Source organism: Formica exsecta, unplaced genomic scaffold (genome assembly GCF_003651465.1).
Source record: "Formica exsecta isolate Colony F162 unplaced genomic scaffold, ASM365146v1 scaffold149, whole genome shotgun sequence".
NCBI classification, from domain to species: Eukaryota; Metazoa; Arthropoda; class Insecta; order Hymenoptera; family Formicidae; genus Formica; species Formica exsecta.
In genome coordinates, this window is record NW_021848818.1 from 1 (window position 1) to 23,189 (window position 23,189).

Consider the following 23,189-nt stretch of genomic DNA (forward strand, 5'->3'; position numbering starts at 1 on the left):
TGTTACTCTCGAATGGTTGACAGCTCGACAATCGTACAGACAATTCCAATTTCGATGAAACGCGAAGCGGGTGATTTGTTCGCGCGCGGTTTCCGATTCGATAGTTCGGAGAAAAGTGACACGGACGAATGTGGACTTGACAAATACGAGTGCGTGAGTCGCGTTATCGATGCGTATTGTCAGAGAACATATAAAGAAATATCGTACTGAGCAAAGTCGGCTCGCAAATGACATACATAACCTTTCGTTCAACTATATCTTTCTTCTCTCTCTTTCTCTCACTGTGTTCGAGCATAAAATATTAATAAAAGCTTTTTCCGACGTCGGTTGATGACCGTCACTACGGTTATATTGATTCAAGATATGCGGTAAAAGTAATAATGTTCCAGGTCAAGGTGCAACTATAATCATTGCATAAAACATGCGTATATCACGTGGACAAAGCTTCGTATAAAGTCTCTTGCTTCTTTTCAAATACTCTTTCTATTGTGTAATGATGATTAATTAGCGGAAAAAAAATAGCATTTTTATTAGGAAATTAGTTTGTTCTGTCTTTATAAATAATCCATATAATATGTTATGTTACATTATTATAATTCATATAATATTATGCTCTATCTTTATATTTTGTTGCAAATGTTCATTGTTTAAGGTTGTCTCGCAAATCGCAATTAAAAAGAAAAAATTGAAAATTTAGCTATAACTTAATAAATGTAGTATCTACACATTTGTACAATTTAAAAGCAATTGATCGTCCCGAACGCGAAATAATCGCTATTAAAAATTACACATTTTATATGCATCGCATACAAACATAAATCTCGTATTCTGAATTTTAATAATTAAAACGAACAACAAGAAAATGATGAAAAACGAATATACAGGGTGTCCCCAATTTAAATGTCAAAACTTTAGGAGCGTGTAGGGGACCGATAAACTAAGACAAAAAGTCCTTTAGAGATTTGCTCGTTTTTGCTTTGTTTTGAAGAAAATCGCAAAAAATGAAAGAAATAATTTTCACCAAAAAACTTAAAACAATACTAAAATTATTAGATTTATCAAAAGGTATTATAAAATAAAAATTGTAGAATATGGAATTAAGAAAAGAGAGTGAGTTAAAATCCTTCTGAGGTAAAATTAGATTAGAAACAAAATTTCGCGTTGTCGCGTATTTATCTACAATCCTTTAATTTTACCTAAGGAGGATTTTAACTCACTCTCTTTTCTTAATTCCATGTTCTACAATTTTTATTTTATAATACTTTTTGATAAATCTAATAATTTTAGTGTTGTTTTAAGTTTTTTGGTGAAAATTATTTGTTTCATTTTTTGCGATTTTCTTCAAAACGAAGCAAAAACGAGCAAATCTCTAAAGGACTTTTTGTCTTAGTTTATCGGTCCCCTACACGCTCCTAAAGTTTTGACATTTAAATTGGGGACACCCTGTATATTGTATATTTTGATAACAATTGATAGCTATTGTTCATTATTGGATAAAAATTGTGAAAGCGAATCTTATCGATGCTTACTAAATCTCATGAAATTTTATTTTATTTTTAATTGTATATTTTGGTAAATTGTATTACAGTGGATCGACGAGATGAACGTGGCGGAAGTGAATAGCCGAAGCGTGATAGTGGAAGTGCCGGCATCGAGGAAGTTAATCAGCGAGGAGTCGGCGGTGACGCCGCCGGTGGCGACGGCGACCATGGCACCGTTCGCCACGAACCTCGACGATGTATTTATCAGCGTGAAGACCACCAAACATTATCATCACTCGCGTTTGCCGGCCATCATCGACACGTGGTTCCAATTCGCCAAGAATCAGGTGAGTCTTGTTTCATTAGATCCGTGTAATGTTCGATATCCCGGATTAATCAGCGTCACCTGGTCGTTCCGTTTCTTGCGCTCGCAAGACCTTGTTTATGATAGTCTTGTTACAAAAACAGCGTAGAAAATATCTTCGAATTCACGAGAACATCGTTTAATATTTTAATATATAACAGGTATCTTTTATTTATTGCAATATTATAAACGATATTATTGGCGATATATTAATTAACTTTATTAACGTTATACATTAATTATCTTTATTAGACGATGGATGAATTCTATTTGCTTTACGAATTATCACGTACTTTACTATCGTCGTATGGATCTGGATTTATTTATGAATATTAAATCTATTTATTAATTGATCACGTGTAATTAAACACACACACCAACTACTTCTCTATTTCGACATGCCTGCTATTATTAAACATATTTAATTATAATACTTGTAACGTTTAAAACGATATTGATTTTTACGCGGATATAATACATTTAATGATGAGAATAAATGATATCTTCAACGATTTTTCGGAGATTATCATTCATAAAGAGAAGTCGAGCAAGCGGTGTAAGGGTTAATCGTGTTAAAGCGTGATAAATGCACGTATAGTTTTATCGCGGCGTTTTCATCGTCGAGAGATTCATCTACGCGCTTTCTGGAGGAACGGAATAGGCAACACTTTGTATACGATTTGTTGAGTCTTATCCAAGGGTATCCAAGCGTATTCGCGCGAATTGAGGCGTATTCGCGCGTATTTACAGTAGACCTTGTCGCGAAAGATATCAGCGTGAATTCACGATCTCTTGCGCCGTGGGAATGAAATTTGTTCCACTTTTCCTTCCTCTACAATTTCTCATTTGCCTCTTCGCAAAATATCGCTGGTTCCTTCCACGCTCTTCTTCGTAAACAAAGGACGACATCTTATGTTCCGCGAATACGCAATCCCGGAATCCGATTGACTGCGTGTTTTTAGATTCAAAAAGAAATGCCAAGTTTAATAATAATAAATTGAAATCTTTCTTCTCTTTGATATTTATTTATTACATCGCAGATATTGTTTTCTTTATGTACGTATAAGTTATGTAAAATTACGTGTTTGATTTTTAGACTTAAATTAATTATAAATTATTGCGTACATGTTATATTTACATATATATTTTTTGCAAAAGATTTTGCGAAATCTTATTTAGTTTTTATGAGAATTGATAGGGCATTGAATTTCTTGAACAAATGATAATTAATATTGATGAAGACATCTTGAGAAGTTCTCACACACCGGTATAGTGAATAAAGAAACGGATATATAAAGAAATAACTCTTGTTCATCAGCAGCTTCCGCGTCCTTTGGTGTTTCTCCGGGTTAATATACCGTTCCTCCAGGTAATTGCTACTTGGATTTGCACGAGTTCACGCATTTCCTGTTGTGTCTCAGCTGATTCTCTTTGTTACTGTACTCTTCAGGGAATGAAAGCATATAAGGTGAATCAGTCACGAGAGACCTTGTCTTGTATCGTTTATTGATATCTTGACTCAATTTCATCTGTCCAATTTCCGATTTCATGCTGGATTTGTTTATTTGGTTCCTTTCATTCGGATATATTTTTTATCGAAACTTATTTTTATCGAAGCTTAATTTTTTGATCAATAATTTTGAGTTTTTTTTTTATTATATTATGCTCTATCTCCACATACAGTATTGTTTTCTCTTGGTCTATCTTTTATTCAATTCTCACATTTATAATTTTATTATAAATATTCAATTATTTTTTTATGTATCCTCTCTTGTGTTCTCTCTTTTTCTCAATAATAATACAATTTATATATAGTAAGAAAGTCCTGTATTTCAAGATCTATTTTTTTCTCTCTCGAAGTAAATATAATTATATTTTAATATGAATTGAATAAAAGATCAATGGCTGTTTTTTATGTGTGTATATTTTTCCGACAGATTATAGAGAAATATATGGGGGTTAAAGTAAAGTGTAGGATTATTTATTACATTAGTAAGAAATTCGTAATTTTCATATCTTTATTCATACATTGTATCCAAATTATTCTTCGCTTCCGACAATCTCACGTTTTTTCTTTACGTACGCCCGTGTTGTTCATGGTTTGCGGTACGCATTTTCCGCGACACGAGCGAGAAAAGGGATGGGAATAATAAAAGTCTGTGTCCGGCTGTGCACAGTTTCTGTTTCGTGGGAAGATCTCACGATTTACCTTCGACCCTGACGACCTCCGCGTTAACCGACTTAGTCCACCCACGAGCATTCTCAACCAACTCACCTTTTCGTTGTTTCTTTCTCGATAATTAAGCGATGCGCCGTGATTATGTGAATCGGCCGGAGCGATCGTTCTTTTATTCGCGAGAGTGATCGAGATTATCGATTCTCATGTATTCGTTGCTGCAGAGATTCGATGCATTTACTGATTGTCAATATGGAATATCGTGCAAGAAACGATTGTTTGATATATTTATAGCTATCTGATTGCATAATTAATTAAATACACTTTTAGAAGAGAAATGGTTTAGTTATACATTTATAATTAAAGTTTGGATGCGTTTCAAATATTAATGAAATATATATTTGAGAAAAATATTTACCAAAAACATAATAAATCAATAATTTCTATAAGTTAAAGGGCTCATTCCCTTCCTTTGCAAAATTAAAAATTCACGATTCATTTTACGGTAGATGATTCATTGCAGTGAAGATAATAGACTCGGCTAGAAACCTAACCACCTGCCTGAGGTTTCAAATTATATGCGGGCCAATATGTCTTGAAAATGCAGATCGGTTTCTTTAGATGCTCACAATTTTTTTTTTTTTTTCGCGAAACAATCTTAATGAGATAGATAGCAGTATCGTAAATTTTGAACAAAACTACTGTAGAAAAGAGAGAATTTCAGCACATCGAATTTAAATTAAAATTGTGAAATATAACATTATTTATAACATTATTTTTTTTTATTTTTTAGTAATTTTTTTATGAATTCGTAAAAACTCTTGTTAAAAAACTATTTCGTAAAATATTAGCTAAGACAATGCCTGATTGCAATTAATAACATTATTGATATATAAAAAATTTCCTTAGAAATTTCATAAAAGATTCAAAATTATATAGAAAAATCTGATATTCTAGTTAGTGTTTTCTTATGGTGGTTTGCATTTTACGGCTTTAATTATAATACAATTAATTTTATTATTTTTAATTATATTACTTTTATTCTTTCTTTCTTCTTTTTGTAATTTTAAAATTAATCTCTGTGATTTCCAAAAAGAAAATACCGCATGTAGCATGTTTGCTGTTAAGGTGTTAAGTTTCTTTGCCAAATTGGATAGAGGTGAACGAGAAAGGTCGTAATGTTTTGATTATTAATACGTCGTATAATTCCTCAAGGAGCACGTTTCAATAATGCGCTCCATTGAGGAGGAACATTGATTTGCTGTTGGCACAATCCCTACATTCGTCTTTCTTCCCTCGGCTACTGCCTTACCTTACTGTGCTGTTAATGGTCTTTAATGGCCACATTTATACATCTCGCCACCTATTTCTTTTCTCATTCTTACGTGCCTGGTATTTTATGTGGCATATAATAGGGTCAAGTCGTTAATAGTCACTCGGACTCGCTTAAATTGTCCTCCCTCGCGAAATCCGCCCAGAAAACGCGAAAGCAATTGGGGTTTATGTTTCGTTATAATACTCCGATTATAATGTTAGCAGAGATTACGTAGTTATAACAATACACTCACAAACATTTTTTGTAATAACTATCCCAAAACTCTAAATTTAAATTATATAATGACAATATATTCAACCATTTATTGTAATCTTTGTTATTAAATATTTTAATAATTTGTTGGAAAAAGATTTTATAATAGATAAACTTTTGCTATTTAATTGCATTTAAGAAGTATGATTCATGAAGAGATCTTTCTTTAGAATCTTACTGAAGTAATTTTACGTTTAATAATGTTTTTTTTTTTTTTTGAAATTTTAAACTCTGTTTCGTGCCATTATTAAGATTCACAATTCGACGGAATCCTTTATTATGCCTTTCTCTAAATTTGATAGTCATGCCTTTCGATTATCGTGTTATAAAACGGAGGTTACGTGGACACACATTTGTAGGTACAAATTTTCGTGATTCACAAAAAGAACCCCTCGAAATCTCGACAATCGATCGCAGGTCAAAGTCTGGTGTCGTTATTTAGAATGACTTGGCCGATACTGCAATCCGCCAATCGACCAAGACCCTTCTCCATCAGTCGGAATTGGCTTTGGATAATTGGTCGATTATTTCGATTATTTAAACAAGTCTTAAAAGGCCCGACGCAATTTGGCAGCGCGTGTTGCGGAGCGCCAATGAGAGGTTGCTGCGAATTATTTCCTCTGTTTAATTTATATTGCTCTTATATGTTTGGTGAGTCGCTGCTGCGATTTACAATTGGCCCGATGCGATATAATCATCGTACTACCGATATTTATATAATTTTTTCTAATTCAAGATTACCGTATATTATATGACGAGAAGAATTTAGTGTAGTCAGACACACTGAGGCTTGAGAGAATCAAGCGCAAAGAAATATATATTTTTATAGCAATTCCTTAAATATTATATTTGTGTATTCGATTTTTTATTCATTTATTTATATACTTATTTATTTGTTGTGAATCTTAATAAGATATTTTAGAATATAACAGTTCTGTAGCTTGTATTCATAGCATTTATTAATTAAATCTTTTAAAATTCTAATTAATCACATTTTTTATTAGATATAAAGTCTTCTAAGATTTTTCATTTTGCATTGAGTCAGAAATTTGAGTTGCATTTTATCAAACATTGTCATTATGTTGATCGAGATAATATTTACTTAATCATGAAATTTACTTTTTGATAAACATTCAAGTTTTAGAGACAATTTTTTATAATATATATATGTAATTTTTCTTATACATTTAAAAAAGTTTCATTTCGGAGATTGGCAGTAGACGATGTTTGTATTTCACGTAGAACAATCGTCACGGTTCTTTCACACTGTAAGACGAATTTGTCTCGTCTAATTAGATATAATGAGCGAGACTTAACATGGTTTTACGCTCCTTACACATCCATAAATGCCGAGTATCGTGGTACTTGATACGAACTTAGAAATGAGATGACCGACACTCGGGACGACTTAACGAATTTCCGCGAAAAGCCCGAAGATCAGCTTGATGATGGCTCTTTTTAAGTACGACGTACGTGCGAGATTAATGCAATTATGTCGTTGTAATGCGACGCCGGTGCCACTGACGTCATCGCGATACACTCGTCTCTTATTTTTGTACACGACGTTTATTCGTTACCGGATATTCATGTTCTTCTTTCTGGGAACGCTGACGAGTTTTTCGGTCTGTCTCTTTTTCTCTATCCGCATGCCTCAGATAAATGCGTCACAATTGTAGTGTCTTCTTACTCGTGCTATTTTTACATTCGTTGCACCCCCGGACATCCGCTATAATTACATCCGAAAAATGCCGGCAAATTTATCGAAACGCGATTTATCTAGTCTTAAAATTTACATATTGCTGATATATCAGCAGGCAATCGACTATTTTACATTTAAAAACTATATCACTGATTAAATCATATGCGATTTATTTAATGCCTCGTTAGTGTAGTTAAATTAAAAGTTTTAATTCCATTTTTTAATTAAAATTGAGTGAGCATCTGTGCGCAACTCGTGTATTCAATGAGCGAATGTCAACCAACGTAAAACATCGAGATAATTAATTTGTAATATTGCAATCGCGTTGAAATTCTTACGAATTTTTTTTAACGTACAACTCGAGCGGAGAAAGCGGCAATTAAAATTATGCTGTAATCGCGATGAATTGACAATCGCGCCTTTTCTCGTGGAATTTTCTTTCCTCGCTCTCTTTCCCGGCGGTTTATGAAACTGGTGCGATATATCGCCGCGTGAAAATCATTGGGACAATGCCTCTGACGTTTGGAGTATCATCTCACATTCGGTCGCTCTTGCTCGTTCACTTCCTGAAGGGAACTACTCTTGGGAACTAAAAATAAGCGACTACTTTAACACGTGCAGTGTACGCTGAACGTAACGTAACGACGCTACGATATGTTCAAGCCCAGATGCAACTGGTACGGAAGGGTGAGCGATGCGACAGATACAAATGGAAAATCTCATCTCACGGTGCTTCGAAATAAATTTTCCAATGCGACAGAACATACGAGAAACTTGAATGGTCTTTGATTGAACGTATGCTATTTTATCATAGTTTTAAGCCTGCTACGAGTTTTCTTTCTCTAAATATTTAAATAAATTTTTAATCAAATAAATTTTGATTAAATTGAATTTAATCAAAAACTAAAATCAACTGAATATATTCTAATAATAAATTACATTTATTGTGTTTTTATTTTGAGGAATTTTATTTTATAACATCTAAGCATTTTTGTATATCTTTCTCTATAACAACTATAAAAAATCTTTAGTTATGATCATTTAAATAATATTTCCGCGACGTGATGATACGACTTACTTATAAGCTCGGAATGTTGTTATTGTTATGAACAAGTCAGTCACGATCGAAACACGAAACTTTACGCACGTAAGAAATAGATATTATCCTTTGGCATCGAATTTTCTTCAAAATATTCTCATGTTGCGTTTTTTTCTTGCATACAATTCAATGCTTAACACTTTTGTAGATATAGTATTCATAATATACGAGAAAATCTTTTGCTCATTATGTTATTTCGTTTGATAATTATAATAAGTCTTTTGATTGATTTCTAAACAAAAAAGAATATCGTATTATATTTTTATCTCTGATGTCGCGTGCGCGCGTTTAAGTAAGGTCAAAACATTCAACATTATCCTTTTTTTAACGAATATTCATTTTTATTTCGTGTCCTGTTTATGATTCCGCCTCACGCATACAAATGAAAGGAGTATATTGTAAAGAGCTTCAAGGTTATAAGAGAAAGAGAGAGATAGATTTATCACGTATTACTGACGCGGATGGAGCGATCCGTTTCGAAGGGGTAAGAAAGGGATTGAAATTTATGATCGATACGTGGTGCGTGTTGTTTGCCTCGATAGTCTGCGGTAAACAATCAAGCGCGTACGTGCTGTAGCGTGATTATTGCGCCGCATCGGGTGTGGAATCGAAAAAGGACTGCGTATAATCAAAATATAACGATTCTTTTTTTGTTTCTATTTGCAGACCTGGTTCTTCACCGATAGAGATGACCTGTACTTCCAAAACCAAACTCGTAAGTACTTGCCAATAGTTTTTTTTTTCCAAAGTAGTTGAATCATGCATGACCAAAAAAATAACTTATAAAATTGTTTAATTATTTATATTTATCGTTTACCTTACTTTTATTTAAAGGAATATGATAAAATCAATTTTTTTAATATTGTTTAAAAATTTAACAAAAAGTTTAAAAATGGAGATAATCAGTTTATATATATATATATATAGCGTTTAGTATTTTATTAATAAATCATATAAAAATGGATTATATGATGCATGTATGTGTAAAAAAAGTAATTTTTAATTAAATTAAAGAATATAATTTTAAAAATATATATGGTAATAAATAAATCAATTCTTATTATTAGTCCATTATATTAAAAATTAGTATTTGGTTCTGCTGGATTTACAGTATAATAATCATATTAATAAGCTAGTTACTAAAAATTCATTCAGAATTAATTAATCCAGAAATAATTAATTTAGAGGATTAATTATGAAACTCTGTTGAACACGATTGCAACAGTACAAACATGGAGTAATAATCTCGTATTTCCTTATATTCTGTTTGTTACGATTTTGTCGGTTATAGTATTTTACGAAAAAAATATACATTTTGCGTATTGAAAGTGATGGCGACAATATTGTCTCGTTCACATTTTCACCGATCAACAATTTTAAAATCGTAAGAACATCTATCGATGTACGAGCATTTAAACGGTTTCCGTACAAATGGTTCTATTAAAAAAGAAACCCGGGCGAAATATATATATATATGTATATTTCTCTCTCATGTAATACGAGGCATGGATAATTATGACGGCAGGCCTTAATGGCCGCCCTCGTTTATGCGATAATTGCTGGCGAAACGAACGCGTGTGCAGAAGCTCATCTTGTTCGCTCGTAGAAGCCGAGTCGCTCGTCAATCATTTCGAAAGTTTAGTCATATCTACGTCTCGGTCATCTGTTTGGAATCGGATTAAGGTGCGGTTTATTTGGATAATTGCTTGGGGCGCCTTCGAATCAAGAGCGCCGAAACAACGAAGAAGTGATACCATTTGTATCTGTTTTATTATTTAATATTACGAAGCGGGATCTATCGTAAATTTTTAGCAAATGATTAGGTTAAATAAATTTAATAAATTTATGATAATTTTCTCAAAATCACAAACAATTTGCTAAACTTATCGCGTGTTTTGTAAATTTTTTCTATTACAAATTTATTAAAATAGTTTAGCCAAGTTAATAATATATTATGCAACAGATCAATTGTATTCTCATTCTTGTGACATTCTAGATTTATCTTGCATCTAAAAAAATTTTACTATATTGAAGAACAAGGAACGTAAAAATATTTCACGATTTATCCCAGCCGATCTTGTTTTTGTTTAAAAATATAATATCATGCTAGATAAAACCTGATATTATTCCTTTAGCATTGCGCGTGAATTTGCTAACACGTCGGTATCGGATAATTATCTATCTATCGAAACACCGGGTGTCCAATAAAGAGAAATCGATATGTCGAAAGAGACAGAAGGCACGTGTGCGAATAGATTCAACGGGATACCATGGGCATGCTAGATGGACCGGTTTGCAAGTTCCTCACGTAAATACGTTGCACGAACCTTCGGAGTCGATCGATCGATCAATCGATCGTGTCGATAGCGTCCCTATATGTAGAATATAGAGCCTAATAGTAGGTTTCTGGAATAAAAATATATGATACTTATAAACATTATATTAATAATTATATTAAAATTTGTTTGAATTAATATTTTTTATTTAAAAAATAGCACATTATTTTAATTAATAGAACATGCTTATTAAAGCAAATTTTTTGCGTTTTTTCTCGACAGAAAAATTTACAATCGTATTTTTTTTGTATTCGCAAACATCAGTTAAGAGTGAACCTATTGTTAAACATCTGAGATAATAACGGCAACGGCGAATTCTAACCGGCAGTATCATTGCCAGCCTACTATATGTAGAATGCATCTCAATTGCGCCCTCGGGCGCGGATGCAAATGACGAGCAGGCGGAGAGAGTGGATGATGAGAAACGGCCAACGAAGGGCGGAAAGATGCACCGGGAACGCGTATAATATTACGCAGCGGACGAAGTAAGAGGCAAATTTTCGTTCGCGTTGTTCCGGTCATTTGAGCATAATCGTGATATCATTTTTGTCCGAAGGCAAGAAAAAACAAAAGATATTGCAAAGGGAAAATATTACGCGCGATCACGGGATCCTTCTCATACATTAGATAAGATGGTATTGAAAGCTCATTTAAATGACGGATACGAGAGTATAATAATCGAGGATACCCCTCGCGTAAAAAGATGACGAAGTTTGCGCGGATTATTATGGCGCGCACACAGGCGCCCCTTAATAAACTCGGCATTATTTCATGCCTCGCTCATAACTCGGACCACGCATTAGTCACGAGCGGAGGCAGGAGCGTAGGTGGACACGAGTTCCGAGAAGGATAATATCGGGTGCGGAAGAACGCAGGAGGAGGGATGAGCACGCGAACCCTCGGGCACCGTCCGACATTTGACCTCAACACGCGCTCTGCACCGGTTTGCACCTCCGCATCGGCCATTTCTCATTACCGTTTCTACCTGATTCGAACTTGATCCACTCTTTGCGATTCACCCAGTTGTGGGATGTTGTTGACAACTTCGCACAATGGAAATCTTGCATAATGACTTTTCGGAGCGAAGGGGGAGGGGGGCTATTATTTATAGAAATTCTAGTTTTCGCTGGTACTTTTCTGTTTCACGAATTATTTACATTGAGAAATATACAGTGTAATCTTATAAGCTTTATTAACTCTAATAGATAAGAATAAAAATATATTTGTATTTATATATATAAATAAAAAAAAAATTATATATATATATATATATATATATAAAGAGAGAATTTCGTATATTTATATAGAATCGCTTTATTATTGCCGTAATCATAGTAGCGTGAGTATAATGAGTATTGACTTATCCATAACAATAACAACAATAAACTCGCTGTCTGTTATTATCATTGTTATTGATAAGTCAGTTACGATCTTGTTATTGAATGTGTTGCTATTATGGCTAAGTCAATCACGATCGAGACGTGGAACTGTACGGACACATCGTAAATACTATCATTTGGTAACGGAATTTCTTTAACGAATTTTTATTTTGTTCTTTCTTTCTTTTTGCCCAATTTAATTTAAATTAAAACAATTAACTCCGACTTAGGATATTAATTGGTTGATAAAGGATATACCTCGTATATGTGCATGTGTGTAGCGTCCCGATATATCCTCGAAAAGATGGTAGCGCTTCTGAAGAAGCGAGAACCATCAGCCCGAATTAATTAGACCGCCGTAGTAGCAGCTCACGAGGATAATTATTAACCTCTTAATTAATTGCACGCCCACCCTACATTCATCTCGCTCCCTTTGCTTTCAGATGGCCACATGATCAACACTAAGTGCTCGTCCTCGCACAATCGGCGGGCTCTCTGCTGCAAGATGTCCGTGGAATTTGACAGATTTCTCGACAGCGGCCGAAAGTGAGTACTGTTTACAATTTGTAAAAATTTAGTAAATACGGTATTACTATCAACGCTAAAAAGATTCTAATTCAGCATACCACACATAATTTAACGGCCGATATAAACTGATTATGAGTTTTACAGCATTTTTTTCATTGTTTTATGCGAGTTGTTTTACAGCATTTTTTTCGTTCTTTTAAATATTAAAACCAATCTAATTGCATTTGATTTCTTTAAACATATGCAGCATTCTCGTAGCGATACTCTCGGAATGTTTCTTGTCAGATAGAAGTTATTCGTTTAATTAGCATCACCGCTTTCATCGGCCTCGCCGAAGGGCGCAACAGGTTGATTTTTTACATGCTCTTTATATCGCCGGCGTGCTCGTCTCGCTTATTAAGATTTACACATATATTTCCTCTCGTTTGAAGATCCAGGAGGATCTTATTTAATTCGCGCATCTACACAGTGCGTAAATATTTTCGGATTATAATGCGCTTTTTTTCCTCAAAAAATGAAGACTCGCGATATAAAATAAGAATGTTCGCAATTACATTTACATTTGTGCTTTTGCATTTTATTTTGCTTGTATCCCACACTAGCATTCTAATGAAATAATTCACGCAATGGTATCGCGCGTGAGAGAAAGGATAGCACTGTCGCGCGACCTGTTTTCAGAACAATCATCCGATCTTAAACGCGGGTGATCCGATAAGTCGTAAATACACCCGGCATATCGCCATCCGGACAAATAAATAAACGGGTGAAGGCGGGCTTTATCCGACCTCGAAGATATCCGCTGCCTACACGCCGTATTATCTCTTCTTCGAATAGACGTCCAGATCACCATTACCAGTCCGCTATTCGATCGATATACGTTGATAATATCCGATATCCGTCCAAATATATCCGATGTGGAATATATCCGATTCTATATACGCGAGCCATATCTACACGTTTACATATGGTAAACAATACCGCGAAATGTTGACAATTTCACGCCGGAGATTACGCGCGAGTAGATAAGTAGATATTATTAGCGAGTAGGTATGAAATACTTCTTTCTTATGAGATTGATATATAAAATATTTATCTAGGAATGTGGCATTACACACATACACAAGCTAATATAATATAACCGATCAATTTGTATCAATTCGCTATCGAACGAAAAAATTTCTTTTTTCTTCTGATTTTGATGTAACTCGGTAGATCTCGGTAAAGCACACGGTATAGTAATTTCAATGTATTTTATATATATATTCTCTCTCGTTTCCGCTAATATTTGTATTCAGAGATTTAATTATACTTTGAAATCACATCACTTTCACATATGCCGTTTAAAAAATCATGAAAATATTTAAAACAATATTTTCTCCAAATTTTTTTTTATTTGATTTCTTATTCCGTACGATTTCTTATATATTTTCGATACTAACAATAAGTACTATTTTTTTAAATTTGATTTTTCGAATTTTTTTAATGTTAATGAACTATTTTTCGGAGGATTTTTTTTATAAGAGATTTTAACGCACACACACACATCATTCATTGGATATTCGATCCTATCTGCGTTCTATTGTAGATTTGAAAGAATCTGGCGTTTTTATTTTCTTTTCTCTTGAGCCGAATATGCACAACTGACGCGCGTATCGCGCTCATCGAACAATCTCGGGGCATAAAGAGACGTTAATGGATTTGCATAGGTGCGTTTTTCGAATGGAAAAAGCGGCAGCCGCCGCACGAAAAAAAGGAGCATGGATTTTTTAAATGACGGTAAACGCGACTACGCGTAGATACGGCAAACTTTGGTAACCCGCCCGGGACTTCCGCGTTGTTTGCCAACGAAGTGTTATTGCTGCGACTTGACCGTCGGAAATTCGTGTTTGCATAAGGTGGCCTAAACGCCTACTAACGTGCGCGCGGCTCTACGCGAGGCATCGTCAAAATATTATCTCTATGCGGAGTGGTAGCGCTTAGAAAAACATGTCTAATGGCTCGTCACCGTCGCCGGATGACTCGTCGCAAACCAATTAACGTAGTCCCGAGTCGCAGTCGGCGGTTCCTTTCATTTTTGGGGAAACATCTTTCTTTTCTTTACGATTTATCCGTGTGCGTTGCTGAAAGTTTTAAAGCGAGAAAAATCCAGAGATATAACATAGTCTTCCGCTATTTCTTGTTTTGATGTTTTTAACTTTTGTCACGATTGTAAAACGGAAGACCTCGTCATTTGGTCTGTTTAGTATAACATTTTCGTACATTATGGTATGCCTTCTTCCTGGTTTACTTATTTCAGCGGCTGCCTAAACAAGCATAAGTACCGACGACAGATTGTTATGGGAAATTAGCCTACTGAATTCCCAGTACAGTACGTCGTTTATATCTCACGGCAAAATGCTCTTTAATTATTTAATATTTAAATAATAATCTTATTATATATAACGAGCAATTAAGCGATTTCTGAAAATGTAGGGAGTATCTTACGTAATATATTATGCATCATATCATCGTATAACTCATCTAGTTATCGAAAATCAAAGTATAGAAATGTTCTTTTAAAGCAGTTAATATCATTTTTTTCGTAACTGAATACGCATTCTTCGTGATTCTCTTAGACCATTCCATAGTAATTCGCAGAAAGAACATCCTTTTGTGTTCTTTCAAAAAGTTTACAATGCGCTGCGATCTATGGTACGAAAACGACGAAGGAGAAGAGGAAGAAAAGGAAAGGAGGGTGGGTTGTCTCTCGTCGAGCTCTCGTCCCTCAGTCGTAAAGACGAGACAGGCGGGGAGAGATTAAAGACGGAGAGAAGTGGTACCAGCTGGTAAGGAGGAGACGATTCAATCTCTTTCTCTTCCTCCTTCTTACCAGCCGAAGCCTTTCGAGAGGGCATCGAGAGGATGACAGGAGATAGCCAGGGTTTCCGTCGTTAACTACCTTCCTTCGCTTCTATGGGAACCCTATCTCTGTTGTCCTTCTAGCCTAGGTTTACTTTTCTTCCCCTTTTGCATACGCCGCATAAGAAATATGAGAAATGTGATCATTATTTTATACACAAAAGTAAAGGAAAAATTTGATATAATGCAATCACATAAATTGAAAAATTCTTAGTAAAAATTAAAAAATATATCTTAAATTTTTTTCTAAAACTTAAACTTAAAAAATTTTAAGAAAAGAATAATATTTGTTTGAAATTTAAAGGAATTAGCAATATATTAACTTTTTTTTAAAGAAACAAGTACATTAATGAATGATTATGAACCGCCGAGATGCTATCGAGATGTTTTCGTAATCACGAGATTAGCTCAGCTGAGATAACACGTGTTTTTTTCGCGGCGTGGAATTTCAGTGTTTTATTGCTGAACGTGTTACGACTCATTCGTTTAAAGTTTAAATGATCGCCGACGATTTCACACCTCGCTTCGTCTAATTATACTGGTATTTTACGCACAGCCATTCAGATCCTTAGCGTCGATAAAGAATAGAGGTAAAATGATCGTGGTGCAAATTTATGAAAGAGCCATATCGAGATATTTTTCGACAGAATTTTTAAGAGCGAATGCTCTCTTTTAGTCACAGTTTAGTTGAAATTTTATTTTTTTAATAATTTTTACAAAAAATTAATTTTGTATAGAATACACAAATTTTATAATGCTTCATGCGCTTATTACGTCACTTTATTTCTTTCTTTTACCTTAGAGTTTATATTTTCTCGTTGAAATTTTAAACGTGAAATTAATTTGCAATATAGTTTTAATAAATGTAACTATTTTTACTATTTCTATTATTTTAAAAAGGAATTTCCATACGGATGAGGAATGCGCGGCATTTCAGGTCATCTTATCGCATTTTCAACATAAATCGTACAGTTTGCACTATGATACCATTTATCATGTTCAAATAATACCTTTTTTCCGAGAAATTTTACAGCTGATATACTATCGGTATTTTGCAAACTTTTAAACTGGCGTCTTACAAAGAATATTCTAGAATAAATGAATTTTATTATGTGAACAGAGTTTGATATTCTCTGTCTCTAGGGAGGAAGAGAAAGAAATTAAATCTTTTTAATTTTTAATATTCTAACTTTTTAATTTTTAATATTTATAATTGTGTTATGTTTTAACATGGCGAGCGACTAGGGAGTAATGATCCATTTACGTTCACGTGAATATTCAGAGTAGATGAAGTACATAATTTAAGGTCTACTTTATATTATACATGCAATTTTATAATTAAAGTCGATCTTATAAATTATGCTCCACGTGTTAAACATATTCCACTTTGAACCGCGACATATATATATATATATATATATATATATTTTGATGCACGTACAAGTATATTCGCGTGTCGATCTCTAATTTTAACACGCAGTGCATATCAGAGGAGAAACTCTTCCGTTTTTTCGCACTACTTTGCTCTCTCGGGTATCGCCACTCGGGATGGTTTCTTGGTAATTACGGCGGATATCCTTGGATACAATTACGAGAGCCACGAGCGCGCTGCATCGGGAGGCAAAAAACTTGCACCGCTCCTGGACACGAAGTTCGCAATGGTTAACGTCGCGTGACCGCGTATTACACGTATATAGGGCTTGCCGGTAATGCCGCATAATAAGCGTTTAGAGATGTCGGAAGGGGACCGCCTTGCGCTTTTCCTCATTTCTTTTCTTTTTCTTTTGGTTCACCTCCGTGGTTACCTCCGTGGGCACTGCACTCTGCATCGTGTTCGTGCGTCTAGATTTTTCAATACGTTGACATAACAAATTGGTATACTTGGCGCGTTTCTATTATACTGATTTCTAGAAATTTTAAGCTATCAAATAATTTAATATATAAAACAATTTGTTGATTATTACATAGAAATTAAAAACTCCATTAAAATTAATTATATGGGAATAATCACACGCAATAATCAGTTGAATGAAAAACAGTCACTTATACGAGATAGAACAGTCTATTTGTATTCATAACGATTAGATATATTTTTTGGGGGAAAGTTGTGATATATGAATTCCCCTTTCTTGAATTTTTCTTGAGCAATATCTTTCTCAAGCAGTTTATGAATTCTTAAGCAGTTCTATGACATCGTGACAAATAGAAAGGCTGTATTTTCGTATTTGAAGTTGCTTTTACAATGTCTCAAGTCTTTAAAATATACAAATACAGATGTTTTACTAAGACAAAATTATAAATAAAAAAAGATTAATATATTTATATATATTATATATATAATTGAATAATTATGATATGATTCGGAGAAAGAAAATGCCAGATATTTATCTTGTTCGTGATTTATTTAAAGTATTTGATATAAATACATTTGCTGGTTCTTACGTTCAACAGACTGAATCTTGTTTCTTTTAATCCTCATCGACGTGATATCTTGGTTCAGGCGTGGGTTGCTGAATCGAGAAATCGTCGATTTAGAGATGACCAGTGTAATCCCACTTTAAACGGTCGTGTCTTATAGTGGCAGGTGTATCCTGTAGACGCTTGTAAACGTGACACGAATTCCATCCTTCTTTTCGAGAATTTAGGATAGCGTGTGGAATTATTTTTTTAACTACACAATCTTAAGATGCGACGTGTATAATATAAAGTTGCATGTCTGATATTCGATGTCTTATAATAATGGGTTTTTTTAAATAAAAGAAATAATATTTCTATGAAGTTAGCACGTCCCATTTTAAAATCAAATTTCAAATTCTGAATAATAAAATAGATAGCCTTGAATGAATCAGGGATTTAACTATTGTTTTAAGTTATTCTTATTGACAAACACTTGTCGTAATCAATCTTTTTTATGGAGCCACATTTAAGCTCATTGCGCACCGCGTTATTTTATACACGCGGGAATATGTGTTTAAAATACTAGCATATCGCCATCGATCATTTAACTGGATCGATCATTTGTCGGAGCACAATTGATTTATTTAACGCTCGATCGTTGAACCGCATTCGTGGCAATTGCTTAGATTCGCCGTTGCGTAACGGCAATAAAATTAATCAGAGTCATTACAATCACCGCGCGTCATTATGGAAATCGTCAAATCGTTGCATAGAAAATCGTGGTTAATGCCTGCGTACATTAACCGTGATTTTGCTACCGGATTTTACTCGACGATTGATCCTCTCCTAGGAAGCATAGTTTCTTTCCAGTAATTTCCAGACCACATAATTCTGAGATGCTCGAAGATGTGAACGAGGAGATTACATTAAGGATAGCAAGAAAAGACAAATCTTGTGCGCAAATAATAGATCGTAGAGCAAAGAATATTCTTCAAGCGAAATACATAGCGTTGCACATATGAAAAGGGATTGTTGTCAAAAATTGCAAGTATTTGCAAATGTTATGCCACTTTTGATTTTTACATAAATTTATAAAGATCTGCTCGTAAATATTTAAACAAATAACTATTACATCATATTATAAATTGTTAATATTTTAATTTTATTAATAGTTATTTTTAAATAATAAATTTTAATAACAAGTTTATATGAGCTCAATAATAATTTTGTGTGAACAATTTTATCTTTCTTGGGCATTTCTCATTGTTAAATTTTAATATATACAAAGTGGTGTAAAAATCAAGATGTGTAACACAGACGCGCGCGCGCGTCACACATACACACACTATAGTTTCTTTATACATACATATGTAACAATTTACGAGCGACCTTTTATAAGTTTATCGACATGCTAATGATTTGAATAAAGTAAGAAATATATGAATCGTTCATATCTTTAAATGCTTGACGGTATAATCCTTCGGTATAATTGGTATTTATGAAATCTCGCGAGATATTGTAAAATTTCGAAATTATTTACGACCACGCGATACCGCAGACTATAAAATTACAGTGTCGCGTTCGCGATGTGAGTTATTTTATATTCAGATTTCACGATGAGAATGCGTCTGAAATTACGAGAGTAACACGCGGTATGTGTACACTTCTCAAAGTCCAACGAATTTACATCGTTGCACGATCTTATTCATAACAGATTGCGCGCGGATATGCCCGCACATATATACACACACGCGTATATATTGTACATTCGTATAGTGAGTGCGTGTCGCCATTTGAGTGCAGATCGCCGATGCACAACGCGGGTTCGTGCGGTTCTCTTTTATATGCACCGAAACTGGTTTGCACCTGATACCGGCCTCGCGATCGAATGACGCGTTTCAATGCACTCTCCCTGTCCGTTCCTCTCGATCCTCCTCCTTGCTTCGTCCTCGTCTTCTTGTATCCGCCCTTTGGAGAGTCCGCGTGGATCACGCGAATTCCCTCGGGCTCATTTGATTCCTTCTTTCGTACCGCGCATCATATATTTGCTCTCGCATGATTCGATATCCCGATAATTGTCAAGATTATGTGCAACGCATATTAAAGACATACTGATGCGCAGATATATTTTATCGTGTTTCATTGTTTAAAATTAATCTGGCAATTATAATAGCGTTTATAATAATTTTTTACAGAATAACCATAAAAATCATAAAGATTGTGTCAAGTCAATATTTCGAGTTATGTTTCCATTGCATATTATACAAAGCAATACAGTCAACTCCGATAAGTTACGTCAAGCGTATCGCAATTTTTTGCCTACGAGATTTCTCCTCTATAAATAAAATGTGCACGCCGATCGCAATTCAATACATAGTTTATGCTTTATGATCCGTAGATATTTAATGTCCATGAAGTCATCTAGTTATCTTGCAAGCTGTGTCAGAATAGCTCTCATATATTATAGTATTGCCCACATTGACATAAAATAACTGTCTTATAACAAAATAAAATTCGCGATATACATTTAGTATTGTTTTATTTATTCATTAGATTTGTTTGCTTTACATAAATATACAACTAAAGCATATAAATTAATTTATTCTAAAATATTTTGCTATTGTATGTGTTTATCTATTTAAGAATTTATTTAAATAATATGTTTAATTAAAATTCTTTAGCAAAATTAATTAATTTGCAAACTGTCGTTTACAAATTCCTGAAATCTCCGATGAGTTCGAGCGAAACCATTTGGTTCAGGCTTTTTATCTATCTCATTATATCGACAATATACAACTATGTTTCTCTGCATGAATGATTCTATTGAGAATCGCGCGAGCGGGGATAGGTCGAGAAGGCAGCCTATATAGAAAAATCAATGGATTCGCGAGTGGATCAATCTGTTTCTTCTCTCGGAAATGCTCAAGTTTAAAGTAGCAAAAAAGTTGTTATTGAGCGCATGCAAGATATAATCGCTTCAATTCCGTGAAATAAATATTTATAGAATCAATTAATGAATCAAGAAGCGATGAGCAACGTACGAATGCAAATGAGTCAGTTCACTTCTTATACATGCTTTTTAAATTTATTGATTTAATTAATATGTTTATCACGAGTATAAATATCACAGGTCGCAGTAGATTTAGCTTAAAGTTTCGAACGGTTAGATTGAAATCGATATAATTTTGATAATTTCTCAATTTTCGATGACATAGCTGCGAAAAAATGTTACACAGATTACTTTTTTGGATTTTTGTTAACAACACGAATAAAAAAAGATTACACTTCCACGTGTCTCTACATTGAAAATTTAAATTCATCGAAATTTATCCATCACAATCCTCGATATCCGAGGTACAGATATCTTCACGATTTTGGCCAGTGTCTCCAGAGAAACGTCTTTGCCATCCATCGCGAACACTTGGAAGGCAATTTCTGTTATCAATGTAATATTCTGCAGCGAGAGAGGCCCCGGAAATGGCTCATTGACTCTCGCCGCGCCGCTCATTGCTACATCCGGCGCGATGCTTGCTGGTACACAATATAACTTGATATACTCGAAAGTGGAACAAAAGAGTCTATGTGATGTACGGTCTCTGAATTTGTGCACCCGCCTAAAGAGCACCTAACCGATAATTGCGTCGTTTTCCTTGAACTCTACCGCGCTTCTATCTTTGCGATTGCAATGCATTTCCTCCGCCCACCGTCTTCTTGGCAGATCTTTGTACAGAATGTTCGATAATAACCGCTTTCATAACTGTAAACACGGCGATATCCCTTTGCGAAAACTGGAACGATATTTCCGATATTAAGATTTAATTGAAAGACATTCCTTGTAGATTTTGAAGTTTTAATATTTAATATCTTTAGATAACTTTTATATTATGTCGGTTACTGCGTATTAAAGAATTAATTGCATTGAAAGTAGCTAGTATATTCCTTCAGATATTTTTCATAAACTATAAATATTATAACTAAAAAAAATGCAATTTATTTTACTTTCTGTTCATGGCTTTTTATGTTTCTCAATCACAGAATAGATATGTACTTAGAATCACGCGCTGCCGTTTTAGGTGGCTTACACAAGTCATATCGCTCACTGTCATTTATTACCGCAATTTTTACGATTATTTAATTCGACACGATCTCGAGTTGCGTTATTACTTTGGCCACGCGCGATCGGGTTTGCTCCTGATTAACCTCACCATGCTTTCTACTTACAATCCGTTTATCTTTGCGCCACGCCCTCGGTTTCGGAGAACGTACATATATTAACTAATATATATCTTCATGTTTGACTAGTATTCAATAGATTTGGCAGTAGATAATATATTTCAAACTTTATATCGGAGCTGGTTTGAGGACTGGCTTTTGAAAACTAAGTTCCTCCTCCTATACAAAGTATTCATAAAATAGAAATTCCCTTTGACTTCAGAATTTGAGTGCCCGTTAATTTCTTTTCCGATCAAAAGCTACACTCACGATACGCTCGTGTTATTTTTTTTTATTTTATTTCAAATTAATATAGTCTTAATTGCATATCTGATGATCATAAATCATTATTTATCTAACATTATAGTTTCTGCATTTTACATATGCATAATTTATATCTAAATTTGTCTAAATTTTTAATGAAGTTTTTAAATAATCAGTAAAATTATTATTATGTTTTTGTGAGTAAACTAATTCAAAACGTATGTTGATTGTTGATTACTTATGATTTTTTAATTATATCGATGGTTCAAGATAGTATTTTATATTTGGTAATGTTTATGATCATGATACTATTTTTGATATTAGATTTGTTTATAGAATATATGAAGAAAATACACTTTTGAAACTGCAATATATCTGCAATTTATAAGATCATATAACCTAACATAACAAGTTGCCGAAGGAGTTTCGATTTATTGCAGTTTTATTGGAAATAGGAGTAACATAAGACAGCTCGCGAAATCATATCCGCGTAATAAAATATTCTCGAGATTGTGAAAAGAAAATCTTGTGGACGATGTCTAAGCCCGGCTTGTATATCCAATGTGTACTCGAATATCCCATAATTCAATGCTTCGCAACTTCTGCTTCTTCTTATTTTCTTTTTCTAATATCACATACTTGGTACAGCATATCCATGTATATATTTCATGGTTATTTTTCTTTTATTAGTATTAAAAGGACAAAGAAAAAGCGGAATAACGTAGCTTAAATTTAAAAATAATAATTTATTTTTGTTTATTATTATAT

The 23,189-nt window shown here is 33.9% G+C and overlaps 1 protein-coding gene across 1 annotated transcript in view; it reads left to right on the forward strand.

Annotated features, from left to right (window-relative positions):
- Positions 1-1,588: 1,588 nt before the first annotated feature.
- The window catches only part of LOC115232699 (fringe glycosyltransferase), a gene marked incomplete at its 5' end in the record, with an annotated part of 81,569 nt that continues 59,968 nt past the window's right edge, over positions 1,589-23,189 (forward strand). The window contains 3 exons of the mRNA XM_029802728.1: positions 1,589-1,828; positions 9,074-9,122; positions 12,566-12,668. Of these exons, the coding sequence (XP_029658588.1) occupies positions 1,589-1,828; positions 9,074-9,122; positions 12,566-12,668 (392 nt within the window). The remainder of the gene's footprint in view (positions 1,829-9,073; positions 9,123-12,565; positions 12,669-23,189) is intronic.